The 25,211-nt window shown below is 49.0% G+C and overlaps 2 protein-coding genes across 2 annotated transcripts in view; one reads left to right on the top strand and one right to left on the bottom strand.

The window, feature by feature from the left end:
* The window catches only part of LOC134983807 (oocyte zinc finger protein XlCOF6.1-like), a 52,425-nt gene extending 35,939 nt beyond the window's left edge, over positions 1-16,486 (bottom strand). Inside the window, exon 1 of the mRNA XM_063949436.1 lies at positions 16,421-16,486. The gene's annotated coding sequence lies outside the window, so the exon portion shown is untranslated. The remainder of the gene's footprint in view (positions 1-16,420) is intronic.
* Positions 16,487-19,616: 3,130 nt separating this feature from the next.
* Positions 19,617-25,211, top strand: part of LOC134983815 (paternally-expressed gene 3 protein-like) — a 161,092-nt gene continuing 155,497 nt past the window's right edge. The window contains exons 1-3 of the mRNA XM_063949439.1: positions 19,617-19,943; positions 20,063-20,164; positions 20,322-20,957. Coding sequence (XP_063805509.1) covers positions 19,625-19,943; positions 20,063-20,164; positions 20,322-20,957 — 1,057 coding nt within the window. The 5' untranslated portion in view covers positions 19,617-19,624. The remainder of the gene's footprint in view (positions 19,944-20,062; positions 20,165-20,321; positions 20,958-25,211) is intronic.

Here is a 25,211-nt window from a genome sequence, read left to right as displayed (position 1 = left end):
ATGTAGGAGGGAAGAGAATAAGGGAATGGAGCGGTTTCTGTTAAGGGACGTGGGTCCAGGGGTTAGGTGAGAAGAGAAGAAAAGAGAAAGAAGAGAAAGGAGAAAGAAGGAAAGAGAAAAAAAAAAAAAAAGGGGGAGGGGCAATAGTTGCGGAGTGGGGTCCTTAATTAATTTAGTCCTGGAAGGGGGTGGTCATGAAATCTGTACCATGGGAGCCAGGTGGAGTGGAACTTTTTAACTGTGTTTTGGCGAAGACTAGTGATGTATTCCATGTTTGCAACAAACCAGATTCTGTTTGTGAGTGCCTGGCTGCTGGGGGCTTCGGGGTTCTTCCATTTACTTGCTATTTGGTATTTTGCTGCGCAAGATATAAAGAGAACCAGGTTTTTGGAGTCTTTAGAGGTGTGGTCGGGCGGAGAGTAGAGGAGGAGGTTCGCGGGCGATAGGGGCGCTGGTAAGTCGATTAATCGTGAAATAAGCTTGCGGACCTTTGCCCAGTATTGAACAATCACCGGGCAGGTCCACCAAACATGATAAAACGTGCCTATGTGACCGCAATTCCTCCAGCAAAGGTTGGAGGTGTTAGGGTAGATCCTATGCAGTCGGTCCGGTACTAGGTACCATCTAGTGTATATTTTGTACGAGTTTTCGCGGATGGCCACGCTGATGGAGCATTGTGATATCGCGGTGCGGATTGTGTCCCAACCCTCGTCCTCTAAGTGGCACCCCATATCAGCCTCCCAAGCCAGCTCGTGTGGCTCGAGAGGTGGGGGTATTGGGCTGAGGATGGTTTTGTAGAGGAGGGAGATGGTGCCTCTACTGATGGGGTTGTAAATACAGAGCCTCTCGAGAGGTGTGGGGGCCGATAGAGGAAATGTTAACTGTAGAGAGGAGAGGAAGTGGCGAATTTGTAGGTATTGATAGAATAGAGAGTTAGGCAGGTCGTGTGTAGTTTGTAGGTCAGAGAATGGCTTAATGGAGTGCGTCCCTATGAAGTGGTGTATTCTGGTGGCTCCTGCCGAGATCCAGGGGCGGGCCATTTCCCGAGAGAGTCCCGGGGTAAAAGCTGAATTGCTCCAGATGGGAGTCAAAGGGGAGGGGTGGTTTGATAATTTAAATTTTTTATTTAGATTCCGCCAGTGAGTAATAGTCAATTCTATTGTGGGTAAGGTGCGGAGGGGTGGGGTGTGTATTTTCCTAGAGAGCCAAGGCAAGTGGGAGATAGATGGGAGTCCCATCAAATCGCTCTCCAAATCGACCCATCTTTTAGTGTGTTTTGGGGAATGCCAGGCAATCATTTGACTTAATCTGGTCGCGTCATAATAGCGTTGGAGAATGGGAAGGCCAAGAACGCCGTTTTGTGAGTGTTTAGCTAAGATATCCCGACGGATTCTAGGCTTTTTGTGGCCCCAAATAAATTTACAGAAGGAAGACTGGAGGTTGTTAAGGGTCCGGGAGGGCACCGCAATTGGAAGTGTCTGGAACAGGTAAAGAAATTTGGGGAGGACATTTTTATAGCGTTAATTCGTCCCACCCAAGAGAGAAAGTAAGATTCCCATTGTTGGATATCAGTAAGGATTGATGTGATGAGGGGGGGGTAGTTAGCCTTGTAGAGAGAGCTGTAGGATTTGGTGATGGAGATCCCAAGATATTTGAGGGAGCGTCTGCGCCAGGAGAAATTAAAATTCTTTTGTAGCAGTGATTTAGTTAGTTTGGGGATGTGCAAAGAGAGGGCTTCAGATTTTGTCGGGTTAATCTTATAACCCGAGAGGTTGCCATATGTGGTTAGTTCATGGAAGAGGTTCGGGAGGGAAATAGTCGGGTTTGTCAAAGTCAGGAGGATGTCGTCGGCGAAGAGAGAGATGGTGTATTGAGTATGGTTGACTTGGATTCCTGTGATGTCAGGATTGGACCGGATGCGGTTTGCAAGGGGTTCAATGATGAGTGCGAATATGAGAGGTGATAATGGGCATCCTTGTCTTGTGCCGTTCGAAATTTTGAGGGGATCCGATAGCAAGCCGTTGGAGAGAACCGACGCCGAGGGGTTCTGGTATAGGGCTTGTATGGCTTGAAGGAATCTACCCTGAAGGCCAAAACGTTGTAAAGTCTGTCGCATAAAGGGCCAAGAAACTCTGTCAAAGGCCTTCTCTGCATCTAGGGCAAGAGTCAGGGACGGGATCTTTTGGAGATTGATGTGGTCAATAATATCCACGACCCGCCTAGTGTTGTCGAGTGCCTGTCTAGATTGGACGAAGCCCACTTGGTCAGGGTGTATGAGTGAGGGGAGGATAGGGTTAAGTCTATTGGCTAGTACTTTGGCGAAGATTTTTAAATCCGAGTTTAAAAGTGATATGGGTCTGTAGTTAGAAATAAGCTGGGGGTCTTTATTGGGTTTTGGGATCACGGTGATGACGGCCTTGGTAGTGTGGGGGTGGAAGGGGGACCCATCCAGAATAAGGTTAAATACTGACGTGAGGTGGGGAAGTAATGCAGGTTGAAAAGTTTTATAATATGACATTGGGTAGCCATCCGGGCCCGGGGCTTTAGATGGCTTCTGACTACCAATGGCAAGGGTTATTTCCTCGGGGGTGATGGGTTTGTTAAGGGCCATGGAAGTGTCGGCGTCTATTCGGGGTAGATCTGAGGAATCTAAGTATTCTGAGACCGTGGGGTGGGTCGGGTCTAATGAAGAGGAGGTGTCTGGTAAATTGTAGAGCTGTTCATAGTACATCCGAAAAAGAGAGTTAATAGTCTTTGGGTTGTACTGGAGGGAGTTGCACTCGTCTTTAACAGCCAGGATAGCAGTGTGCGCTTTCCGAGCCCTCAATCTGCCGGCCAAGAGCGAATCGGCTTTATTACTTTTTTCGTAGAATTTTTGTTTCAGCCAGCGGAGTGAGTGCTCGTTTTTTTCGGCTAGTAAAGCGTTTAGGGTTGCCCTGGTGGATGTGAGCTTAGAATAAAGAGGTTGCGAGGGCTGTTGCTTATGTAGTGTTTCTAAGTTGTGGACCTCTATTGTGAGGGATGATATTTTTTGTTTGCGATCTCTGTTCCTATGTGATGCGTAGTTAATGATGTGTCCCCTAATTACGGCTTTGTGAGCTTCCCAGATTAGTGGGGTGCAGGTGGAGTCGGTCATGTTTAAGGAGAAGTAGTCAGCTAGGGCTAGAGTGATTTTTTCCTGAAACTGAGGGATTTTCAAGAGTGTTTCGTTTAATCTCCAGTTGGGGCGAGTTGTCGGGGTGTCAAGGAAGTCAAAGGTGGCGGTGATAATGGAGTGGTCTGACCAAGGGTTAGTGAGAATAGATGAGTCTAGTACGTGTTGAGAGAGCAATGTGCCGCAGTAAAAAAGATCAATTCGGGAGTATGATTGGTGCGGGGTCGAGAAGAAGGTATAGTCTTTGGCTGTTGGGTTGAGAGCACGCCAGACGTCGAAGAGGCCAGATTCGCGGATGTGTTTATTTAAAGAGCGTGAAGACGAGTCTCGATGGGGGCGGGTCTGGCCTGAGGATTTATCTAAGTCGACGTCTGGGACAGTGTTGAAGTCTCCTCCTAGTATTAAGTAACCTTTTTTGATTTTGTTTAGATCCGAGAAGAAAGAATTAAAAAAAGAGGGTTGCCCAGAATTGGGGGCGTAGACGGTGGCTATCGTGCATTCTAAGTGTCCGAGCATGCCCGTCAGAATGATATACCGGCCATCAGAGTCTGTGTGGGTCGATTGTAGTGTAAATGGGATTTTGGAGTGGATCAGGATGGCCACCCCGTTGTGTTTTGATTGGCTTGAGGAATAGAAAGCCGTTGGGTAGCGTTTAGTGGTTAGGGATGGATGCGATCGGGATTTGAAGTGAGTTTCTTGGATAAGCACGATTCCCGCTTTTAGAGTTTGAAGAGAGCGGAACAAAGATGAGCGTTTCTGGGGGGTATTGAGACCCTTGGTGTTCAAGGATGCCAGGAGCAGGGGCATCTTTTAAGGTGTTAGAAGGGTATGCAGAGGAGGAAGAGAGGAGAAAGAGGAAGGCGTAGAAGGAGTGAAGAGAGGACGAGAAAATAAACAGTAGGAATGTTAGAAAGAAAATGCAAAAAAGGTAATCAAGTAAGTACAAAACAAAACAAAAACAAAAAAGTGTGTGGGGAGGGGGGGGGGCTGTGTAGGAGTTCCTTACGACCAGCGAGAAGGAACGGGCACAGCGAGTAGGATCAAAGGATCCAAAGTGGAGGAGCGTCGGGGAGCGACAGTACTCCCTCCACGGAGGGGAAGAGGTGTGGGAGCGGGTCTAGGTGCTTGGGAACAACAGTGTGGGTTTGTGTGGTAAGTACAGGGATTGAAGGAACACATCCCTCCAGTGGTGGTCTGTGTGAAAGAAGTAGTATTAGCTGAGAGGCGAATAAACATTGTGTGAATGGTATGTGAGTAAAGGGTGGTATGTAAGGTCAAATAACAAGTGCAACAAAAGCAATACTGCATTAATACAGAGAAAACAGTTACATTTTCAAACTGAACATCCTGGTTCCTGATTCCGAGTAAAAGTGTGTGTTAGTTATTTATATGCTGCGTGAAACAAATATACGGGCGAGCCCAAGGAGGTAGCTTTAGTCGTGGGACTTCAAGTAGCGGGGTTAGTAAAGTGGGCTAAAGAAAGGTAAGGGCGGGCATTATACAATAGGTGTGTGAAACAATCAGGGTGCGAAACCAAAACAGATAACGTAGTCAACAGGAGTATTGTAGCAATATAACAAATGGAGTGTCCATGTAATTGTAGGTGCAGAGGCGATCAGGGTGGGCGGGGGTTGGAGCCTTGCTCAACGAGTGGATCTGAGTCCTCCAGGTGTGATAGGAAGTCGCCCCCTTCCCTCGGATCTTTGATGACTATTGTTTTTCCGTTATAGTCGACCAAGAGTTTAAAGGGGAATCCCCAGCGGTAGCGGATACCTCGTGTGCGGAGAGCGGAAGTTAAATCTCTGAGTTCTCTCCTTTTAAGTATGGTGGATGGGGCCAAGTCTTGGAAGAATTGTAATTTGACGTCCTCAAACATTATGTGTGGTTTGCCCCGGGTCGGGAGAAGGACCATCTCTTTATCTTTGAAGTTGAGGAAGCGCATGATGACGTCTCTCGGGGGTTCGCCCTCGCGGGGCCTAGGTCGGAGGGCCCTGTGAGCCCTTTCCAGAGGCAGTTCTCGAGAACCTGCATTTGGCGAAAGGATGGAAAACAGTCGTTGGAGGTATGTTTCAAGGGCCGCCGGGAGGACGGACTCTGGAATGTTGCGAATTCTGAGATTGTTTCTCCTTTCGCGATTTTCCAAATCCTCGTTCTTGGCCCGGAGTTCCGTGATATCTTGGATGAGGTGGTCTATATCTCTGACCGTCTCAATGTGGTCTTTCTGTAGAACGTCTTGTCTGGCTTCCAGTTTGGAAGTTCTGGAGGACAGGGATGAGATATCCGACCTAATGGAGGTAACTGCTCTGTCGAGTTTGGTTTCCATTGATTCTTTGAAGTCCATTATGAGCGACTTCAGAGCCATGATGTCCTCTTTGGTCGATGGGACGGGTGATGGGTCGTCTCCACCTGAGGCAGATAGGCTGGGAGAGGGAGGGCCTGAGGGTAGGGAGGGCTTATCGCTCTTGTCGGTTTTGGTGAAATGTTGGGAGATATCTGTACCCGCACGTCTTCTTGTGTTCAGGTTGGGTTTGGACATGTTTGCACCTTGGTAGGCGGATTTGGGGATGAAGGGATCACACAAGGCTTTGAGGTAGGTGGGTAGAGTGGGACTAGAAGGTTGCCAGAGAGGGAACCACTGGAGGGTTGAGTTATGGTATGATCAGTGGAACATGAGAGCTGGTGGGCGTCTTAGAGAGTTGAAGAATGCCCAGTCGTTGCCGTGGGTGTGTGTGCTAGTCGCCACGTATTTGGAGTGGAGACGTAACTTTTATACGGCTGTGGTAGCGACGAGGGCCTGGGTGTATGTAAGATGAGGTCCGGGGGTTATGGGCTGTACGTCACACTCGCAGCGTCGGGTGGTCGCTGGTAGATCAGAGATAGCTCTCCGCAGTCGTTTTGTGCAGTCGCGTATTGTAGAGAAGTAGGTGCGACAGTGAGGGGGACAGGTACGGTGCAGGAGAGTGTGACGGTATCACTCGGGTGAGAAGGCCCAGGCCGAAGGGGTGGTGCGTCACCGGCCAGGAGTCACCACGAGGGGGGGCGGTTGTGCGAATATAGCAGCAGCAGCAGTGCTTCAAAGCCGTGGATAGGGATCAGCGAGCCCCTGATTAAAGTGTTAGGAGTCTCTGAATAGTTGGGGGGGGGGGGGGGTGAGGAGAGTCGTGGCAGCTGCGGGTGGCAAACTGCTTCACTGGAGGCGGGTGCGGTGGAGGAACAGTCCGGGGGACCCCAGGTCACAGGTTGATTAAGGTGGACAAACGGGCCCCGGCGGGCCGCCTCAAAATATAGACTCTGGGCCGCGTGGGGGAGGCAGGCCGCAAACCGCAGAGAGGCCTAGTGTCTCTCTCGGCTCCGCGCTCCAGGGTGCACAGGACGGGGAGCAGGATAATTTAATTTATTAGTATTGCTAATCAAAAGATGGCCGCCGGCCGGCAGATGGAGCCGTCCTGTCCCGCGGCTCCCCACTGTGTTCACTGCCGCTGGTGCGAGGGGTCAGTGTCGCGGACCGACGGGAGCGCAGCGCCGGGTCCAGGCACTCCGAGGAAGCTCCCCAGCGTCAGCCCCAGTATCAGGTCGCTCGGCGGCGCCAGTCGCAATATGGCCGCCGCCGCCCACTGCAGCACTCACCCCGTGCAGCCTCAGCAGTCCTCGGTCCCCGGCCGGCTTCTCGGCTGGCCGGATGATGACTCTTGCCGCAGAGGGCGACGTCCGAGAGGGGGGAGGCAGTCCGCGATGTGAGGCGGGCCGTCCCGGATCCAGCTGGCCGATCGTTCCCGCGGCCTGTCCCCGAAATCGAGGTCCCGGCCTCAGCACCGGAGGTTGGCCGCAATCCGCAGGGGGCGAAGCAGGGCCCCCCCGACTCCGCAGCACTCGCCTCACGGCACCGGACAGGTCAGCAGTTGTTGATGTGTGGGTAGGGAGCAGCCGGGTGTTTTGTTATTAGGTCTGGGCACATATAAAAAGGAGATTCAGCCCGGAGCTCCAGTGATTCCCAGCTTTCCCTGATGCCGGCTAGGCCACACCTCCCCACGTGACAAATTTTAACTCCACGGTTTTGAGTGGCTCAAACCTGTGTGACTTCAGGAGACTCAACACCACGTTAAGATCCCAAGGTGCCACTGGAGGCACAAAAGGGGGCTGAATATGCAGCACTCCCTTTACAAACGTCTGGACTTCAGGAAGAGAAGCCAGTTCTTTTTGAAAGAAAATGGATAGAGCCGAAATCTGGACCTTAATGGAACCAGATTTCAGGCCCAAAGTCACTCCCGACTGTAGGAAGTGAAGGAAACGGCCCAGCTGGAATTCCTCCGTAGGAGCATTCCTGGCCTCACACCAAGCAACATATTTTCGCCATATGCGGTGATAATGTTTAGGCGTCACGTCCTTCCTAGCCTTTATCAGCGTAGGAATAACCTCATCCGGAATGCCTTTTTCTGCTAGGATCCGGCGGTCAACCGCCATGCCGTCAAACGCAGCCGTGGTAAGTCTTGGAACAGACAGGGCCCCTGTTGCAACAAGTCCTGTCTTAGAGGCAGAGGCCATGGGTCCTCTGTGAGCATTTCTTGCAGATCCAGATACCAAGTCCTTCTTGGCCAATCCGGAACAATGAGTATTGTTCGCACTCTTTTTTTTTTTTTTTTATGATTCTCAGCACCTTTGGTATGAGAGGAAGAGGAGGAAATACATAAACCGACTGGAACACCCACGGTGTCACTAGTGCGTCTACAGCTATCGCCTGAGTGTCTCTTGACCTGGCGCAATATCTCTGTAGCTTTTTGTTGAGGCGGGATGCCATCATGTCCACCTGTGGCAGTTCCCACCTCCTTGCAATCTGCGCGAAGACTTCTTGATGAAGTCCCAACTCTCCCGGGTGGAGGTCGTGCCTGCTGAGGAAGTCTGCTTCCCAGTTGTCCACTCCCGGAATGAACACTGCTGACAGTGCTCTTACGTGATTCTCCGCCCAGCAAAGAATTCTGGTGGCTTCTACCATCGCCACCCCGCTCCTTGTGCCACCTTGGCGGTTTACATGAGCCACTGCGGTGATATTGTCTGACTGAATCAGAACCGGTTGGTCGCGAAGCAGGGACTCCGCTTGACGTAGGGCGTTGTATATGGCCCTTAGTTCCAGGATGTTGATGTGAAGGCAAGTCTCCTGACTTGACCACAGCCCCTGGAAATTTCTTCCCTATGTGACTGCCCCCCACCCTCGGAGGCTTGCATCCGTGGTCACCAGCACCCAGTCCTGAATGCCGAATCTGCGACCTTCGAGAAGGTGAGCACTCTGCAGCCACCACAGGAGAGACACCCTGGCCCTGGGGGATAGGGTGATTAACCGATGCATCTGAAGATGTGATCCGGACCACTTGTCCAGTAAGTCCCATTGGAAGGTCCTCGCATGGAACCTGCCGAAGGGAATGGCCTCGTATGATGCCACCATTCTTCCCAGGACTCGAGTGCAGTGATGCACTGACACCTGTTTTGGTTTTAATAGATTCCTGACTAGTGTCACGAGCTCCTGAACTCTCTCTACCGGGAGATAAACCCTTTTCTGGTCTGTGTCTAGGATCATGCCTAGGAGAGGCAGATGAGCTGTAGGAACCAACTGCGACTTTGGAATATATAGAATCCAGCCGTGTTGCCGTTACACTTCCAGAGAAAGTAATACGCTGTTCAGCCACTGCTCTCTTGATCTCGCTTTTATGAGGAGATCGTCCAAGTACGTGATAATAGTGACACCTTGCTTCCGCAGGAGCACCATCATTTCCGCCATTACCTTGGTGAACATTCTCGGGGCCGTGGAGAGACCAAACGGCAACGTCTGAAATTGGTAATGACAATCCCGTACCGCAATTCTGAGGTACGCCTGATATTAAAATCTCCCCCTTTCAGGCTTGCAATGACCGCTCTTAGCGATTCCATCTTGAACTTGAACCTTTTCAGGTATATGTTCAGGGATTTTAAATTCAATATGGGTCTGACCGAACCGTCCGGTTTCGGGACTACCACATGGTCGAATAATAACCCCCTCCTTGTTGAAGGAGGGGAACCTTGACTACCACCTGTTGAAGATACAATTTGTGAATTGCAGTTAACACTGTTTCCCTCTCGGGGGGGGGGGGGGGCCGGCAGGGCCGTCGGTGAGGGGGCATCTTCTCAAAGTCCAGCTTGTATCCCTGAGACACAATATCTATTGCCCAGGGATCTAACAGGGAGTGAACCCACTTGTGGCTGAACTTACGAAGGCGTGCCCCCACCGGGCCTAGCTCCGCCTGTGGAGCCCCAGCGACATGCGGTGGATTTTTTTAGAGGCCGGGGAGGACTTCTGTTCCTGGGAACTAGCTGTGTTGTGCAGCTTCTTTCCTCTGCCCCCGCCTCTGGCAAGAAAGGACGCACCTCGGACTTTATTGTTTCTTTGTTCGAAAGGCTGCATTTTATAATGTCGTGCTTTCCTAGGCTGTGCAGGAATATAAGGCAAAATATCAGAATTACCAGCTATAGCTGTGGTGACCAGGTCCGAGATCCCTTCTCCACACAATCCTCAGCCTTCCATATGCCTCTTAAGTCGGCATCATCTGTCCATTGCATATTCTACAGGACACGTCAAGCAGAAATCGACATAGCTTTGACTCTAGGACCCAGTATACTCATGTCTCTTTGGGCATGTTATATATATATATATATATATATATATATATATATATATCTCTTAAGACAGCATCTTTAATATATATATATATATATATATATATATATCTCTATATATACATATATATATATATCTACATACTAGTGTCTCAATCTCTGCTGATAAGGTACCTGTCCACGCTGCCACAGCGCTATAAACCCATGCCGACACAATCGCCGGTCTGAGTAGTGTACCAGAATGCACACGCTATCTGCAGGATCCCTGAGAATAGCTGTTACGTCAGGGCTACCTTTTGGGCAAACGTGACACCCTAGGGGAAGATTCCCATCGTATCCTGGCCCTAGTGGGGAAAGGAAACTGCCTGAGAATTCTTTGTGGGAAGCTGCAGTCTCTTGTCTGGAGATTCCCGCTCTTTATCATCATGAGAGAAGGGAAATTTACCTCAGCTTTCTTCCCCTTAAACATGTGTACCCTTGTGTCAGGGACAGATGAGTCATTAGTGATATGCAAATCATCTTTTATTACAATAATCATATATTGAATACTTTTCTGCCATTTTGGCTGTAACTTTGCATTATCGTAGTCGACACTGGAGTCAGACTCCGTGTCGATATCAGTGTTTATTATTTTGGATAGTGATCATTGAGAGACTCTGAAGGTCTCTGCGACATAGGGACAGACATGGGTAGATTCCCTGTCTGTTCTCTAATCTTTTGTGGAATAAATTTACCTTAGCACTTAATTACACATATCCAAACAGGTGTCGGCGTTGTCGACAGAGACACCCTCTCACACACATTTGCTCCATCTCCTCCTTAGGGGAGCCTTTTACCTCAGACATGTCGACACACACGTACCGACACACCACACACTCAGGGAATGCTCATCTGAAGACAATTCCCCCACAAGGCCCTTTGGAGAGACAGAGAGAGAGTATGCCAGCACACACCCCAGCGCTATTAACCCAGGAATAACACAGTAACTTAATGTTAACCCAGTAGCTGCTGTTTATATTGATTTTTGCGCCTAATTATGTGCCCCCCCTCTCTTTTTACCCTCTTCTACCGTGTAACTGCAGGGGAGAGACTGGGGAGCTTCCTCTCAGCGGTGCTGTGGAGAAAAAACATGGCGCTGGTGAGTGCTGAGGAAGAAGCCCCGCCCCCTCGACGGCGGGCTTCTGTCCCGCTTTCATGTACAATTTTGGCGGGGGCTCATGCATATATACAGTGCCCAACTGTATATTATGCAAACTTTTGCCAAAGAGGTCTCTAATTGCTGCCCAGGGCGCCCCCCCCTGCGCCCTGCACCCTTGCAGTGACCGGAGTATGTGGGTGTAGTGTGGGAGCAATGGCGCACAGCTGCAGTGCTGTGCGCTACCTCATATGAAGACTGGAGTCTTCTGCCGCCGATTTCGAAGTCTTCTTGCTTCTTTCACCCTGCTTCTGTCTTCCGGCTCTGCGAGGGGGACGGCGGCGCGGCTCCGGGATCGGACGACAAAGGGTGAGATCCTGTGTACGATCCCTCTGGAGCTAATGGTGTCCAGTAGCCTAAGAAGCAGGACCTATCTTCAGTGAGTAGGGCTGCTTCTCTCCCCTCAGTCCCACGATGCAGGGAGTCTGTTGCCAGCAAATCTCTCTGAAAATAAAAAACCTAACAAAATACTTTCTTATAGCAAGCTCACTAAGTAGCACCCAGCTCGTCCGGGCACAGATTCAAACTGAGGTCTGGAGGAGGGACATAGAGGGAGGAGCCAGAGCACACCAGAATCTAAATTCTTTCTTAAAGTGCCCATGTCTCCTGCGGAGCCCGTCTATTCCCCATGGTCCTTACGGAGTCCCCAGCATCCACTAGGACGTTAGAGAAAAGAAGAGGTCCAAGGACAGAACCTTGGGGGACACCTACAGTTAGTGGAAGTGAGGGGGAGGTGGAGTCATGAGACGAGACAGAGAAGGACTGGTCAGAGAGGTAGGACAGCCAGGAGAGGGCAGTATCACGCAGACCAATGTAGTGAAGGATTTGCAGTAGGAGGGTGGTCCACAGTGTCAAAAGCAGCAGAGAGATCAAGAAGAATAAGTAGAGAGTAGGATTTAGCAGCATGGAGGTCATTGCAGACTTTTGTAAGGGCAGTTTCAGTGGAGTGGACGGAACTCAGACTGGAATGGGTCAAGCAGTGAGTGTGAGGAACGAAAGGAAGTAAATATTATAACACAGGCCGCTCCCCCTGTAGAGTAGGATGCCACAGGCCGCTCCTCCCGTCAATTATGACAACACAGTCCACTCCCCCTGTGTATTATGACAACACAGGATGCTACCCCTGTATATTATGACAGCACAGGCTGCTTCCCCTGTATACTAGGACAGCACAGGATGCTACCCCTGTATATTATGACAACACAGGCCGCTCACCCTGTATATTATGACAGCACAGGATGCTACCCCTGTATATTATGACAACACAGGCCGCTTACCCTGTATATTATGACAACACAGGCCGCTCCTCCTGTATATTATGACAACACAGGCTGCTCCCCTTGTATACTATGACAACACAGGATGCTACCCAGTGGTTGAAGTGGGGCGGTATACAGCGGTATGGTATACCGCCACTTCTTCCACTGACCCGGAAATGAAAGTGCAGCAGGAGGCGAGGGAAATGGCCATCCTGCTGCACATGTTGCTCCCGTCCCTGCTCGGCGGCTGTGTAGAGTGCCGTGCTAGCTCACCGCCGCCGCCAGGACAAATGAGTCAGGTTATGTTCCCCTGCTGTCACCCTCTCTCCCTGTCGTTACTGTCACTCTCTCCCTGCTGTCACTCTCTTTCTCTCTGCTGTCACTGTCGTCACTCTCTCTCCCTATCGTCACTCTTGCTGTCCCTGCTGTCACAATTTCAGCTCATTCAGTACAATGTGAATTTCAGCTCGTACCGTGTGCTATAAGGTGAAAGGGGCACCAGTACTAGATAATATAAGGGGTTCTACTACACTAGACATGCTCCCTTTTAAGTGACCACGCCCCCTTTTCTGGAGCGCGAGCGCATGATTGAGTCCTTGACTTTTGCATACCCCCATTTAAAAATTTCCACTTCGACCACTGATGCTACCCCTGTATATTATGACAACACAGGCCGCTCCTCTTGTATATTACGGCAACACAGGACACTCCCCCTATATACTATGACAGCACAGGATGTTACCCCTGTATATTATGACAACACAGGCTGCTCCCCCTGTATACTATGACAGCACAGGACGCTCCCCCTGTATATTATGACAACATAGGACACTCCTTCTGTATACTATGACAGCACAGGATGTTACACCTGTATACTATGACAACACAGGATGCTACCCCTGTATATTATGACAACACAGGCCACTCCCCCTGTATACTATGACAGCACAGGATGCTACCCCTGTACACTATGACAACACAGGCCACTCCCCCTGTATTCTATGACAGCACAGGATGCTACCCCTGTATATTATGACAACACAGGTCGCTCCCCCTGTGTATTATGACAACAAAGGCCACTCCCCCTGTATACTATGACAGCACAGGATGCTACCCCTGTATATTATGACAACACAGGCCGCTTCCCCTGTATACTATGACAGCACAGGATGCTACTCCTGTATATTATGACAACACAGGCCGCTCCCCCTGTATATAATGACAGCACAGGATACACCTGTATACTATGACAGCAAAGAAAGCTACCCTTGTATATTATGACAACACAGGCCGCTCCCCTTGTATATAATGATAACACAGGATGCTACCCCTGTATATTATGACAGTACAGGACTCTACCCCTGTATATTATGACAACACAGGCCGCTCCCCCTGTATATAATGATAACACAGGACGCTCCTCCTGTATACTATGACAGCACAGGATGCTACCCCTGTATATTATGACAACACAGGCCGCTCACCCTGTATATTATGACAGCACAGGATGCTACCCCTGTATATTATGACAATACAGGCCGCTTACCCTGTATATTATGACAACACAGGCGCTCCTCCTGTATATTATGACAACACAGGCTGCTCCCCTTGTATACTATGACAACACAGGATGCTACCCAGTGGTTGAAGTGGGGCGGTATACAGCGGTATGGTATACCGCCACTTCTTCCACTGACCCGGAAATGAAAGTGCAGCAGGAGGCGAGGGAAATGGCCATCCTGCTGCACATGTTGCTCCCGTCCCTGCTCGGCGGTCGGCGGTTGTGTAGAGTGCCGTGCTAGCTCACCGCCGCCGCCAGGACAAATGAGTCAGGTTATGTTCCCCTGCTGTCACCCTCTCTCCCTGTCGTTACTGTCACTCTCTCCCTGCTGTCACTCTCTTTCTCTCTGCTGTCACTGTCGTCACTCTCTCTCCCTGTCGTCACTCTCTCTCCCTATCGTCACTCTTGCTGTCCCTGCTGTCACTATTTCAGCTCATTCAGTACAATGTGAATTTCAGCTCGTACCGTGTGCTATAAGGTGAAAGGGGCACCAGTACTAGATAATATAAGGGGTTCTACTACACTAGACATGCTCCCTTTTAAGTGACCACGCCCCCTTTTCTGGATCGCGAGCGAGCGCATGATTGAGTCCTTGACTTTTGCATACCCCCATTTAAAAATTTCCACTTCGACCACTGATGCTACCCCTGCATATTATGACAACACAGGCCGCTCCTCTTGTATATTACGGCAACACAGGACACTCCCCCTGTATACTATGACAGCACAGGATGTTACCCCTGTATATTATGACAACACAGGCTGCTCCCCCTGTATACTATGACAGCACAGGACGCTCCCCCTGTATATTATGACAACATAGGACACTCCTTCTGTATACTATGACAGCACAGGATGTTACACCTGTATACTATGACAACACAGGATGCTACCCCTGTATATTATGACAACACAGGACACTTCCCCTGTATACTATGACAGCACAGGATGCTCCCCCTGTATATTATGACAACACAGGCCGCTCCTCCTGTATACTATGACAGCACAGGCCGCTCCCCCTGTATATTATGACAACACAGGCCGCTCCCCCTGTATATTATGACAACCCAGGCCGCTACCCCTGTATATTATGACAACACAGGTCGCTCCCCCTGTATACTATGACAGCACTGGATGCTACCCCTGTATATTATGACAACACAGGCCACTCCCCCTGTATACTATGACAGCACAGGATGCTACCCCTGTACACTATGACAACACAGGCCACTCCCCCTGTATACTATGACAGCACAGGATGCTACCCCTGTATACTATGACAGCAAAGGAAGCTACCCCTGTATATTATGACAACACAGGTCGCTCCCCCTGTGTATTATGACAACAAAGGCCACTCCCCCTGTATACTATGACAGCACAGGATGCTACCCCTGTATATTATGACAACACAGGCCGCTCCCCCTGTATACTATGACAGCACAGGATGCTACTCCTGTATATTATGACAACACAGGCCGCTCCCCCTGTATATAATGACAGCACAGGATACTACACCTGTATACTATGACAGCAAAGAAAGCTACCCTTGTATATTATGACAACACAGGCCGCTCCCCTTGTATATAATGATAACACAGGATGCTACCCCTGTATATTATGACAGTACAGGACGCTACCCCTGTATATTATGACAACACAGGCCGCTCCCCCTGTATATAATGATAACACAGGACGCTCCTCCTGTATACTATGACAGCACAGGATGCTACCCCTGTATATTATGACAACACAGGCCACCCCTTCTGTATAGAAAGACAATACATGCCGCTCACCCTATATAATAATAGTAACAAGACACCACAGGCACCTCCACCTGTATAAAAGGGCAACACAGGTCGCTCCCCCTGTAGAGTAGGACAACACATAGCGCTCCCCTGTATAGTACAATGCCATTATATGTATAGAATTACGGTAACGGCGGGGTCTGCGCCACCTGTATTACAGTAACGGCGGGGTCTGCTCCACCTGTATTACGGTAACGGCGGGGTCTGCGCCACCTGTATTACGGTAACGGCGGGGTCTGCTCCACCTGCATTACGGTAACGACGGGGCCTGCGCCACCTGTATTACGGTAACGGCGGGGTCTGCGCCACCTGTATTACGGTAACGGCGGGGTCTGCGCCACCTGTATTGCGGTAACGGCGGGGTCTGCGCCACCTGTATTACGGTAACGGCGGGGCCTGCGCCACCTGTATTACGGTAACGGCGGGCTCTGCGCCACCTGTATTACGGTAACGGCGGGGTCTGCGCCACCTGTATTACGGTAACGGCGGGGTCTGTGCCACCTGCATTACGGTAACGGCGGGGTCTGCGCCACCTGTATTACAGTAACGGCGGGATATGCGCCACCTGTATTACGGTAACGGCGGGGTCTGCGCCACCTGTATTAGGGTAACGGCGGGGTCTGCGCCACCTGTATTACAGTAATAGGACACTAGAGTGTCAGCCACCTGTACAGGGATAATGCAGCACCAGAGGCTGCTCCAGCTGCACTATAACAAGGCACCAGAGGCTGCTCCCCCTGTAGTACAGAACCTGACACCAGAGCTGCTCAGCCTATAGAATAATAATAATAATAATATCATTACCTGCTGCCAGACACTGCAATGGCTGCTCTCTGCTCCTGCTGCCTTGTGGGAATGATAGAAGGAAGGAGGAGCTCAGACCAGGGGAAAATGGCCGCCGCTCCTGACGTCACTACACGGCCAGGGAACCTATTGCTGCTGCCGGACTGGTCTACAAGAAAATGGCCGCCGGCCTACTGCACTGAGGACATGTATAGTAATAATCGTTACAGAGGGCAGGGCTGTGGGCGGGGTGAAGGAGGGGAGGGGCCAGTAACCAGTAAGCAGCCTGTGCCAATCATGCCCTACTTCCGGACTGTGCGTTCCACCTTACTTCCGGACTTTGCGTTCCACATACAGGAAGTGAATTTTAATCGACTGTTGCAGCCTCCCAGTGTCCGTGGAGATCAGGTAATGGCGTCTTACTATACAGGGGGAGTAGCCTGTGGTGTCCTGTTGTTATTATTATTATACAGGTGGAGCAGCCTGTGGTGTCCTGTTATTATTATTATACAGGTGGAGCAGCCTGTGGTGTCCTGTTATTATTATTATACAGGTGGAGCAGCCTGTGGTGTCCTGTTATTATTATTATACAGGGGGAGCAGCCTGTGATGTCCTGTTATTATTATTATACAGGGGGAGCAGCTTGTGGTGTCCTGTTATTATAACTATACAGGGTGAGCAGCCTGTGGTGTCCTGATATTATTATTATTATTATTATTATTATTATACAAGGTGAGTAGCCTGTGGTGTCCTGTTATTATTACTATACATGGGGAGCAGCCTGTGTTGTCATGTTGTTATTATTATACAGGGGTAGCAGCCTATGGTGTCCTGTTGTTATTATTATACAGAGGGAGCGGCCTGTGGTGTCCTGTTGTTGTTGTTATTATTATTATCATTATAGAGGGGGAGCGGCCTTTGGTGTCCTGTTATTATTATACAGAGGGAGCAGCCTGTGGTGTCCTGTTGTTGTTGTTGTTGTTGTTGTTGTTGTTGTTGTTGTTATTATTATACAGAGGGAGCAGCCTGTGGTGTCCTGTTATTGTTATTATACAGGGGGAGCAGCCTGTGGTGTCTTGTTGTTGTTGTTGTTGTTGTTGTTGTTATTATTATACAGGGAGAGCGGCCAGTGGTGTCCTGTTATTATTATTATACAGGGGGAGCGGCCTATGGTGTCCTGTTGTTGTTATTATTATTATTATTATTATTATTATTATACAGAGGGAGCGGCCTGTGGTGTCCTGTTGTTATTAGTGTTTTACAGGGGGAGCAGGTTTTTGTGTACGGTTGTTATTATTACACAGGAACAGCAGCTTGTGGTGTCCTGGTATTATTATTATACATTGGGAGTGGTGGTGATGTCCTACAATACTGGAGGAATGGCCTGAGGCGTCCTGCTTTTAAAGACATCCGTTATTATTTTTATACTGGGGTGCAGCCTTTAGTGTCGTTATTATTATTATTGTTATTATTGTTATTATTAATTTTATTATATGTAATTGTGGGGATTGAAAATATTGCTCAGTATGAAGCAAATGTATATCACACACCTGGGAGCGTCACAGTGACATCACTTATATCTATCGTAATAATACCGGGACATGACTGGGGAGGTGAGGGGATCTGGGAGCGTCACAGTGACATCACTTATATCTATAGTACTAATACAGGGACATGACTGGGGAGGTGAGGGGATCTGGGAGCGTCACAGTGACATCACTTATGTCTATAGTAATAATACAGGGACATGACTGGGGAGGTGAGGGGATCTGGGAGTGTCACAGTGACATCACTTATATCTATAGTTATAATACAGGAACATGACTGGGGAGGAGAGGGGATCTGGGAGTGTAACAGTGACATCACTTATATCTCTAGTAATAATACAGGAACATGACTGGGGAGGTGACGGTATCTGAGATCGTCACAGTGACGTCACATATCTATAGTAATAATACAGGGACATGACTGAGGAGGTGAGGGGATCTAGGAATGTCACAGTGACATCACTTATATATATAGTAATAATACAGAGACATGACTGGGGAGGTGAGGGGATCTGGGAATGTCACAGTAACATCACATATCTGTAGTAATAATACAGGGCCATGACTGGGGAGGTGAGGGGAACTGGGAGACGTCACTTATATTTATAGTAATAATACAGGGACATGACTGGCGAGGTGAGGGGAACTGGGAGACGTCACTTATATCTATAGTAATAATACAGGGACATGACTGGTGAGGTGAGGTGAGAACTGGGAGTGTCACAGTGACGTCACTTATATCCATAGTAATAATACAGGGACATGACTGGCGAGGTGAGGGGACCTTGGAGTGTCACAGTGACGTCACTTATATCTATAGTAATAATACAGGGACATGACTGGGGAGGTGAGGAGATCTGGGACTGTCACAGTGACATCACTTATATCTATAGTAATAATACAGGGACATGACTGGGGAGGTGAGGAGATCTGGGACTGTCACAGTGACATCACTTATATCTATAGTAATAATACAGGGACATGACTGGGAGGTGATAGGATCTGGGAATGTCACAGTGACATCACATATCTATAGTAATAATACAGGGACATTACTGGCGAGGTGAGGGGATCTGGGAGCGTCACAATAACGTCACTTCTATCTATAGTAATAATACAGGAACATGACTGGGGTCTGAGGAGACTTGGGAGTACAGTAACACCGGGGGATGTGTCTGGGTGATGACTGGTGAGGTGACAGCTGGGAATGGGGCATTATACAGTAACACCAGTGAATGTGTCTGGGTGATGACTGGAGAGGTGACTGCTGGGAATGGGGGATTATATAGTAACATCAGGGGATGTATCTGGGTGGTGACTGGAGAGGTGACTGCCGGGAATGGGGTTATTATACAGTAACACCGGGGGACATGTCTGGGTGATAACTGGAGAGGTGACTGCTGGGAATGGGGCATTATACAGTAACACCAGGGGATTTGTCTGGGTGATGACTGGAGAGGTGACTGCTGGGAATGGGGCATTATACAGTAACACCAGGGGACGTGTCTGGGTGATGACTGGAGAGGTGACTGCTGGGAATGGGACATTATACAGTAACACCGGGGGATGTGTCTGGGTGATGATTGGAGAGGTGACTGCTGGGAATGGGGCATTATACAGTAACACCGGGGGGGGGGGGGGGGTGTCTGGGTGATGACTGGAGAGGTGACTGCTGGGAATGGGGCATTATACAGTAACACCGGGGAATGTGGTCTGGGTGATGATCGGAGAGGTGACTGCTGGGAATGGGGCATTATACAGTAACACCTGGGGGTGTGTCTGGGTGATGACTGGAGAGGTGACTGCTGGGAATGAGACATTATACAGTAACACCAGGGGATGTGTCTGGGTGATGACTGTATCACTGTGTGTGTCAGGTTCCTATAAGGTGTCAGGATGTCACTATGTCTCCATGCAGGAGGGGGAGTATATAGAGGAGCACAGGGGTCTGTACAAGGACGTGATGATGGAGAATCACCGGCCCCTCACATCACTGGGTAAGAGGAGACTGTCATGTATTGTACATGGGAGAGCAGGTATGGGGGCCCCCTATTTACACACATCATCTGATAATCACATATATACACTGTACTCAGTCACTGTGTGTCTCCTACAGATGGGCCCAGTAACAGAGATACCCCAGAGAGATGTCCCCGTCCTCTGTATTCCCAGGACTGTACAGAGGAGAATCACAGGATCCCACAGGAGGATCAGGTAGGTGGGATTTAGGGTCTCATCCAATACACCAAAGTGATTGTCACTATATGATGTTCAGAGAAGCTGTGTGCATATAGTACATTAATATTATACTGTTTCACCTCAATTTAATCAAACAATATGCAAATGCCATTGTATTTTTTGGGTTATTTAGGTAGAACGTCTTTCTTGTATAAAGGCAGAAGATATAGAGGGAGAAGAAGAGACCTATGTGATTGATATGAAATCAGAAGATATAGAGGGAGAAGAAGAGACGTATGTGACTGATATGAAGACAGAAGATATAGAGGGAGAAGAAGAGACGTATGTGACTGATATAAAGGCAGAAGATCTAGAGGGAGAAGAAGAGACGTATGTGACTGATATGAAGACAGAAGATATAGAGGGAGAAGAAGAGACGTATGTGACTGATATGAAGGCAGAAGATATAGAGGAAGAAGAAGAGACGTATGTGACTGATATGAAGGCAGAAGATATAGCGGGAGAAGAAGAGACGTATCTGACTGATATAAAGGCAGAAGATATAGAGGGAGAAGAAGAGACGTATGTGACTGATATGAAGGCAGAAGATATAGAGGGAGAAGAAGAGACGTATGTGACTGATATGAAGACAGAAGATATAGAGGGAGAAGAAGAGACGTATGTGACTGATATGAAGGCAGAAGATACAGAGGGAGAAGAAGAGACGTATGTGACTGATATGAAGGCAGAAGATACAGGGGGAGAAGAGGAGACGTATGTGAGGGGTGATCAGCAGTGTAAGGAGGAGGAGATCCCTACAGATATCAAAACAGGTGAGTAATAAACACTTATTACAGAAGTCACATATTCTCATTGCTTAGTCACTACAGCAATCTTTTATTCTACACCCTTTAAATAACTAACAATTTAATAATAAATAAATAACCTTCATTTTGTTAGATGATGCAGGTATTAAATAACTCCTTGTATATAGTAGACCTATTTGGCCATTTGTGGTCAGGTTTATATCTTTTCATTTAGCGAGGTGTAGTCGTGGTGTAAAGGACAGAGTGTGATTCCTGATTAGTTAAAAAAACAAATACCAAATACTGAGCAACATCACCAAACAGGTAATTTCAACTTTAAACTTGTCATTTATTTTGTACTGTCTGGACATGGCTACTAATAACAGATGCACAGACATAATTCTTAAAGCTATGTGTGCAAATGCTAGGAGCTTAGGAGACAAAATTCCAGAGCTAATTGTGATAATAACCTGGGATAACCTGGATATTGTGGCAATTACAGAGTCATGGTGCAATGAGAATCATGACTGGGCCATAGCTATACCAGGATACAATTTATTTAGGAAGGATAGAATGGTCAGTATAGGAGGAAGGGTAGCAATGTATGTGGGGAAAAAAGCATAAATGCTACTTCAATTAATACAAAACATTGAAGACAAATCTGAGGCCCTTTGGGTCACCACAGAAACCATGGAAAAGGACATTATTCGCATTGGGGTGATCTGTAGACCACCTGGCCAGGGGCAGGATTTGGACAGGAATCTATTGTTGGACATCACTAAAATGGCTTTAAAGGGAGAAGTCATAATCATGGGAGACTTTTAATTCAACTGATGTAAATTGGGAGGGGTCTTTTGCAAGTTCAGCTACAAGTGGCAGATTTCTATATTCCTTACAGGGAGCATCTCTCAATAAACAGCAGATATTTCCCTTCTGCATAGAAGAGCGGTCGGGAAAGAAAGAAGTAAACCTCCTTTCTCTTTCATCCACTAGGGGACACTGGAGTCTTATACAGTAGGGGTGTGAAGCTTGCAACCGGAGGAGTGGCACAATCTAAAAATTAGTATTGTCTCCACAGCCGGCTCCTCCCCCTTCACATCCCTCAGTTTGAAAAATTGTGCCAAGGAGGTACAAGCACAAGAAGGGAGCTCCTGCTCCATTTCAGTACTGAGACTGAGTTACCCTAATGTAAAGGGGGACGAAAGTCTCCAGAATAGAGAGACAATGATCCCTACTAAAGGGGATCTGCATCTCTCCTCAGAAAATCCGGAGCACAGAGTCAGCAGTGAGTACTGGTTGTAAAGGGGCCCTAGTTACAGTTACACTTACGGTAACCATAGCTTCTTCATGGATCCAGGAGGCAGTTTGACAGACATCCTCCCGCGGACCGCACACATTGCTGCTACCTTCTGGCTCTAAGCCCTGGGACTCAGCAGCGCAGCCTCCCCGCCGCCCCCCTCCTTCCGCTGCCGCTGTGACAGAACAAACGGTCTGAAACACTCCCTGGCCGGCTATACACTCCCGCTTCATGTCAGCTCCCCCGCCCGCCCCTTCTTCCTCTACAGACGGAGGGCTGAGGGAGACACAGCGCGGCTGTCAGCGGCAGCGTATACCGCCGCCTCTTAAACACACAGCGGGGTGCTTGAAAAGAGCATCCCCTCCCGCCGCCCGCTGAAACGACATATCTCTCGCGGCTAGCAGCCGCAGCTTCCCCTGCACTCACCAGGACCCGGGCTATATCCCCCACACGCTTCCTCCCGCCTTCGGCGCTAGTACGAGGGCTTCTCATACGCTGCTGCCTTATAACTTAAGCCCTGGTAGGCTAGCAGCGCAGCTCCTCCGCCGCTCCCCTTCTTTTATAGAGAGTAGAGGCTATTCCATTTGGGGGTTAGATGATGTTTGATGAGTTAGACAAGTGGATTTCGCAGGCAACTGCAGTGACATCCACCTTTCTACCTACTTCTTACTCGAGCACCACGTCACACGTTAGAGGAGGTTGCTCGGGACCAGTGTTTAAATTCATTGGATCGCTGTCGTACCGAGCCAGAAGAGGTTTTGGAGCAACAGACTCGTGGAACCAGAGGTAGAGGTCGTTCATAGTCGACACCAGAAAAGCAGGACAGACCTGCTGACAAACCCGTGGCATGACGGTTTCCCTGCTCACCTGGGGTCCCCCTTGGGGGGCGCAGAGTTGGAAGGTTTTCGGGACGCCTGGGCCAAAACATCACCAGACGTCTGGGTCAACAAGATATTTCCCAGGGTTACAGGATAATTACAAGAGCGTCCACACAGTCCATTTATTTGCAGCGCGAGGGCCTAGGTGCCCGTTGTGAGCAGGAGTGTTTACAGGAGGCAAATTCAAAGACTCCTGCATACAAAGGGTTAAGTCACCAGTCCCAGATCCTCAATGAGGAACTGGATTTTATTCAAAACTTTTGGTAGTGCAAAATACCTTCATATCCCGATTTGGACCCCTCACCAAGCTTACTTAAGATTTGCACCGGTGTGGGATCACTACCGAATCAGGGCCCTGCCATTCGGTCTATCATCAGCCCCAAGAATCTTTATAAAGATCATAGCAATAGTGGTGACAGGATTGAGACAGGGGTCACGATCATACCTTATCTAGACGATCTACCGATCAAGGCCTCATCTCAGAAACAGCTGATAGAGGATGCTCAGACATCTCATCAATTTCTCATTCAACATGGGTGGATTGTGAACTTCCAGAAATCCAACTTCATGCCAACTCAACGGATTAATTTCCTCGGTCTCATCTTGGACACGATACAATTAAGAGTATTCCTACCAGAGAACTAGATCCAGGACCCACAGAGGTTAGTGGCTCAGGTACTAAGAACACAGATGGGTTCTCTACCTCTGTGCTACTTCTCGAGAAGAGGGTGGCGTCATTCGCAGCTCTCCGGTACGGAGGACTTCATTCCTGACCATTCCAGATGAAACTCATTGCTCAGGGAGCAGGTTCGCACTGGCTTCTACATTGAAGAATCCAGCTTCCACCACGCATACGAACCTACTTGATTTGGTGGTCGTTGCACAAGAATCTCGCAGCAGGCAAGAGATTCGGCATTTGGGATTGGAGGATCCTGACAACGGATGCCAGTCTCAGAGGTTGGGGTGCCGTCCTAGTGGTACAAATTCCTACCGGTTTGCAGATTCAAGATGGAATAAATCCAGTCAGTTATTGTGGGTTTAGAACATGGAGGGGTCATGGTATCCATGGACATAAAGGATGGACGTTACAGGAGAGCAGCCTACCCATAAACATTCTCCAACTGAGAGCAGTTTACAATGCGCTTCTCTTAGCCGCAGACCTAGTCATGGGTCAACACTTAAAGATACAGTTGGACAATGTCACGATGACGGCTTACATAAACCATCAAGGAGGAACAAAGAGCAGGATGGCGTTAAAAGAAGCCACAAAGATCTTGTTGTGGGCAGAAAGGTGAAACATCATCCTCTCGGCAGTGTTCATTCCAGGTGTGGAAAACTGGGAAGCATATTATCTCGCCAGCCAGGGCATGCATCCGGGAGAGTGGTGCCTACATCCACGGATTTTCGACATGGTGGTGAGGAGATGGGGTCTACCTCAAGTCAATCTAATGGCGTCTTGGCAAAACTATCAGCTGCCCAGATATGTGTCCAGGACAAAAGATCCAGCAGCAGAAGGAGTGGACGCATTAACACTTCCTTGGTGTTACAGGAGGGTTTACATTTTTCCACCTTTCCCACTCATACCCAGGGTTCTGAAACGGTTGAAACGAGAACGAGTGTGGGCATTTCTAATCGCACTAGATTAGCCCCGCAGGAGTTGGTACTCAGACCTGCGAGGGTTACTAGTGGAAGATCCTTGGCGGTTACCTCAGAGGGAGGACCTGCTATCTCAGGGACTGTTCCAACACCCAGACCTGCACAGGCTGCATTTAACGGCGTGGCTATTGAAACCCGGATCTTAAGAAACAGAGGGATACCGGGGGGGCGTGGCCTAACTACTGAGGAGAGTGGAGGTACATGAGAAAAGCTCCTGCTGTATAAGCATTTAAAACACCTTTTTCCTGTGCTCTCCTGTTCCCAGAGGGTATCTGGAGCCCCTTTACCCCTCTCTGAGCCGATCGGGTGCGTGCTGCGGAATCGGGGAGCAGGCCTGGAGCTCCTGCGGATTGCGGCCCACTCGTTCCTCCCAGCCCGGGGACTCAATTTATATCCACTGCTGACGCCGAGCCCCAGAGAAGTGGATGGACCCTCCGACCGCTGATAACA

The sequence above is a fragment of the Pseudophryne corroboree genome (genome assembly GCF_028390025.1).
Source record: "Pseudophryne corroboree isolate aPseCor3 chromosome 3 unlocalized genomic scaffold, aPseCor3.hap2 SUPER_3_unloc_25, whole genome shotgun sequence".
NCBI lineage: Eukaryota > Metazoa > Chordata > Amphibia > Anura > Myobatrachidae > Pseudophryne > Pseudophryne corroboree.
Note: the sequence above shows the minus strand (reverse complement) of the source record. Positions and strands in the feature narration are given on the sequence as shown.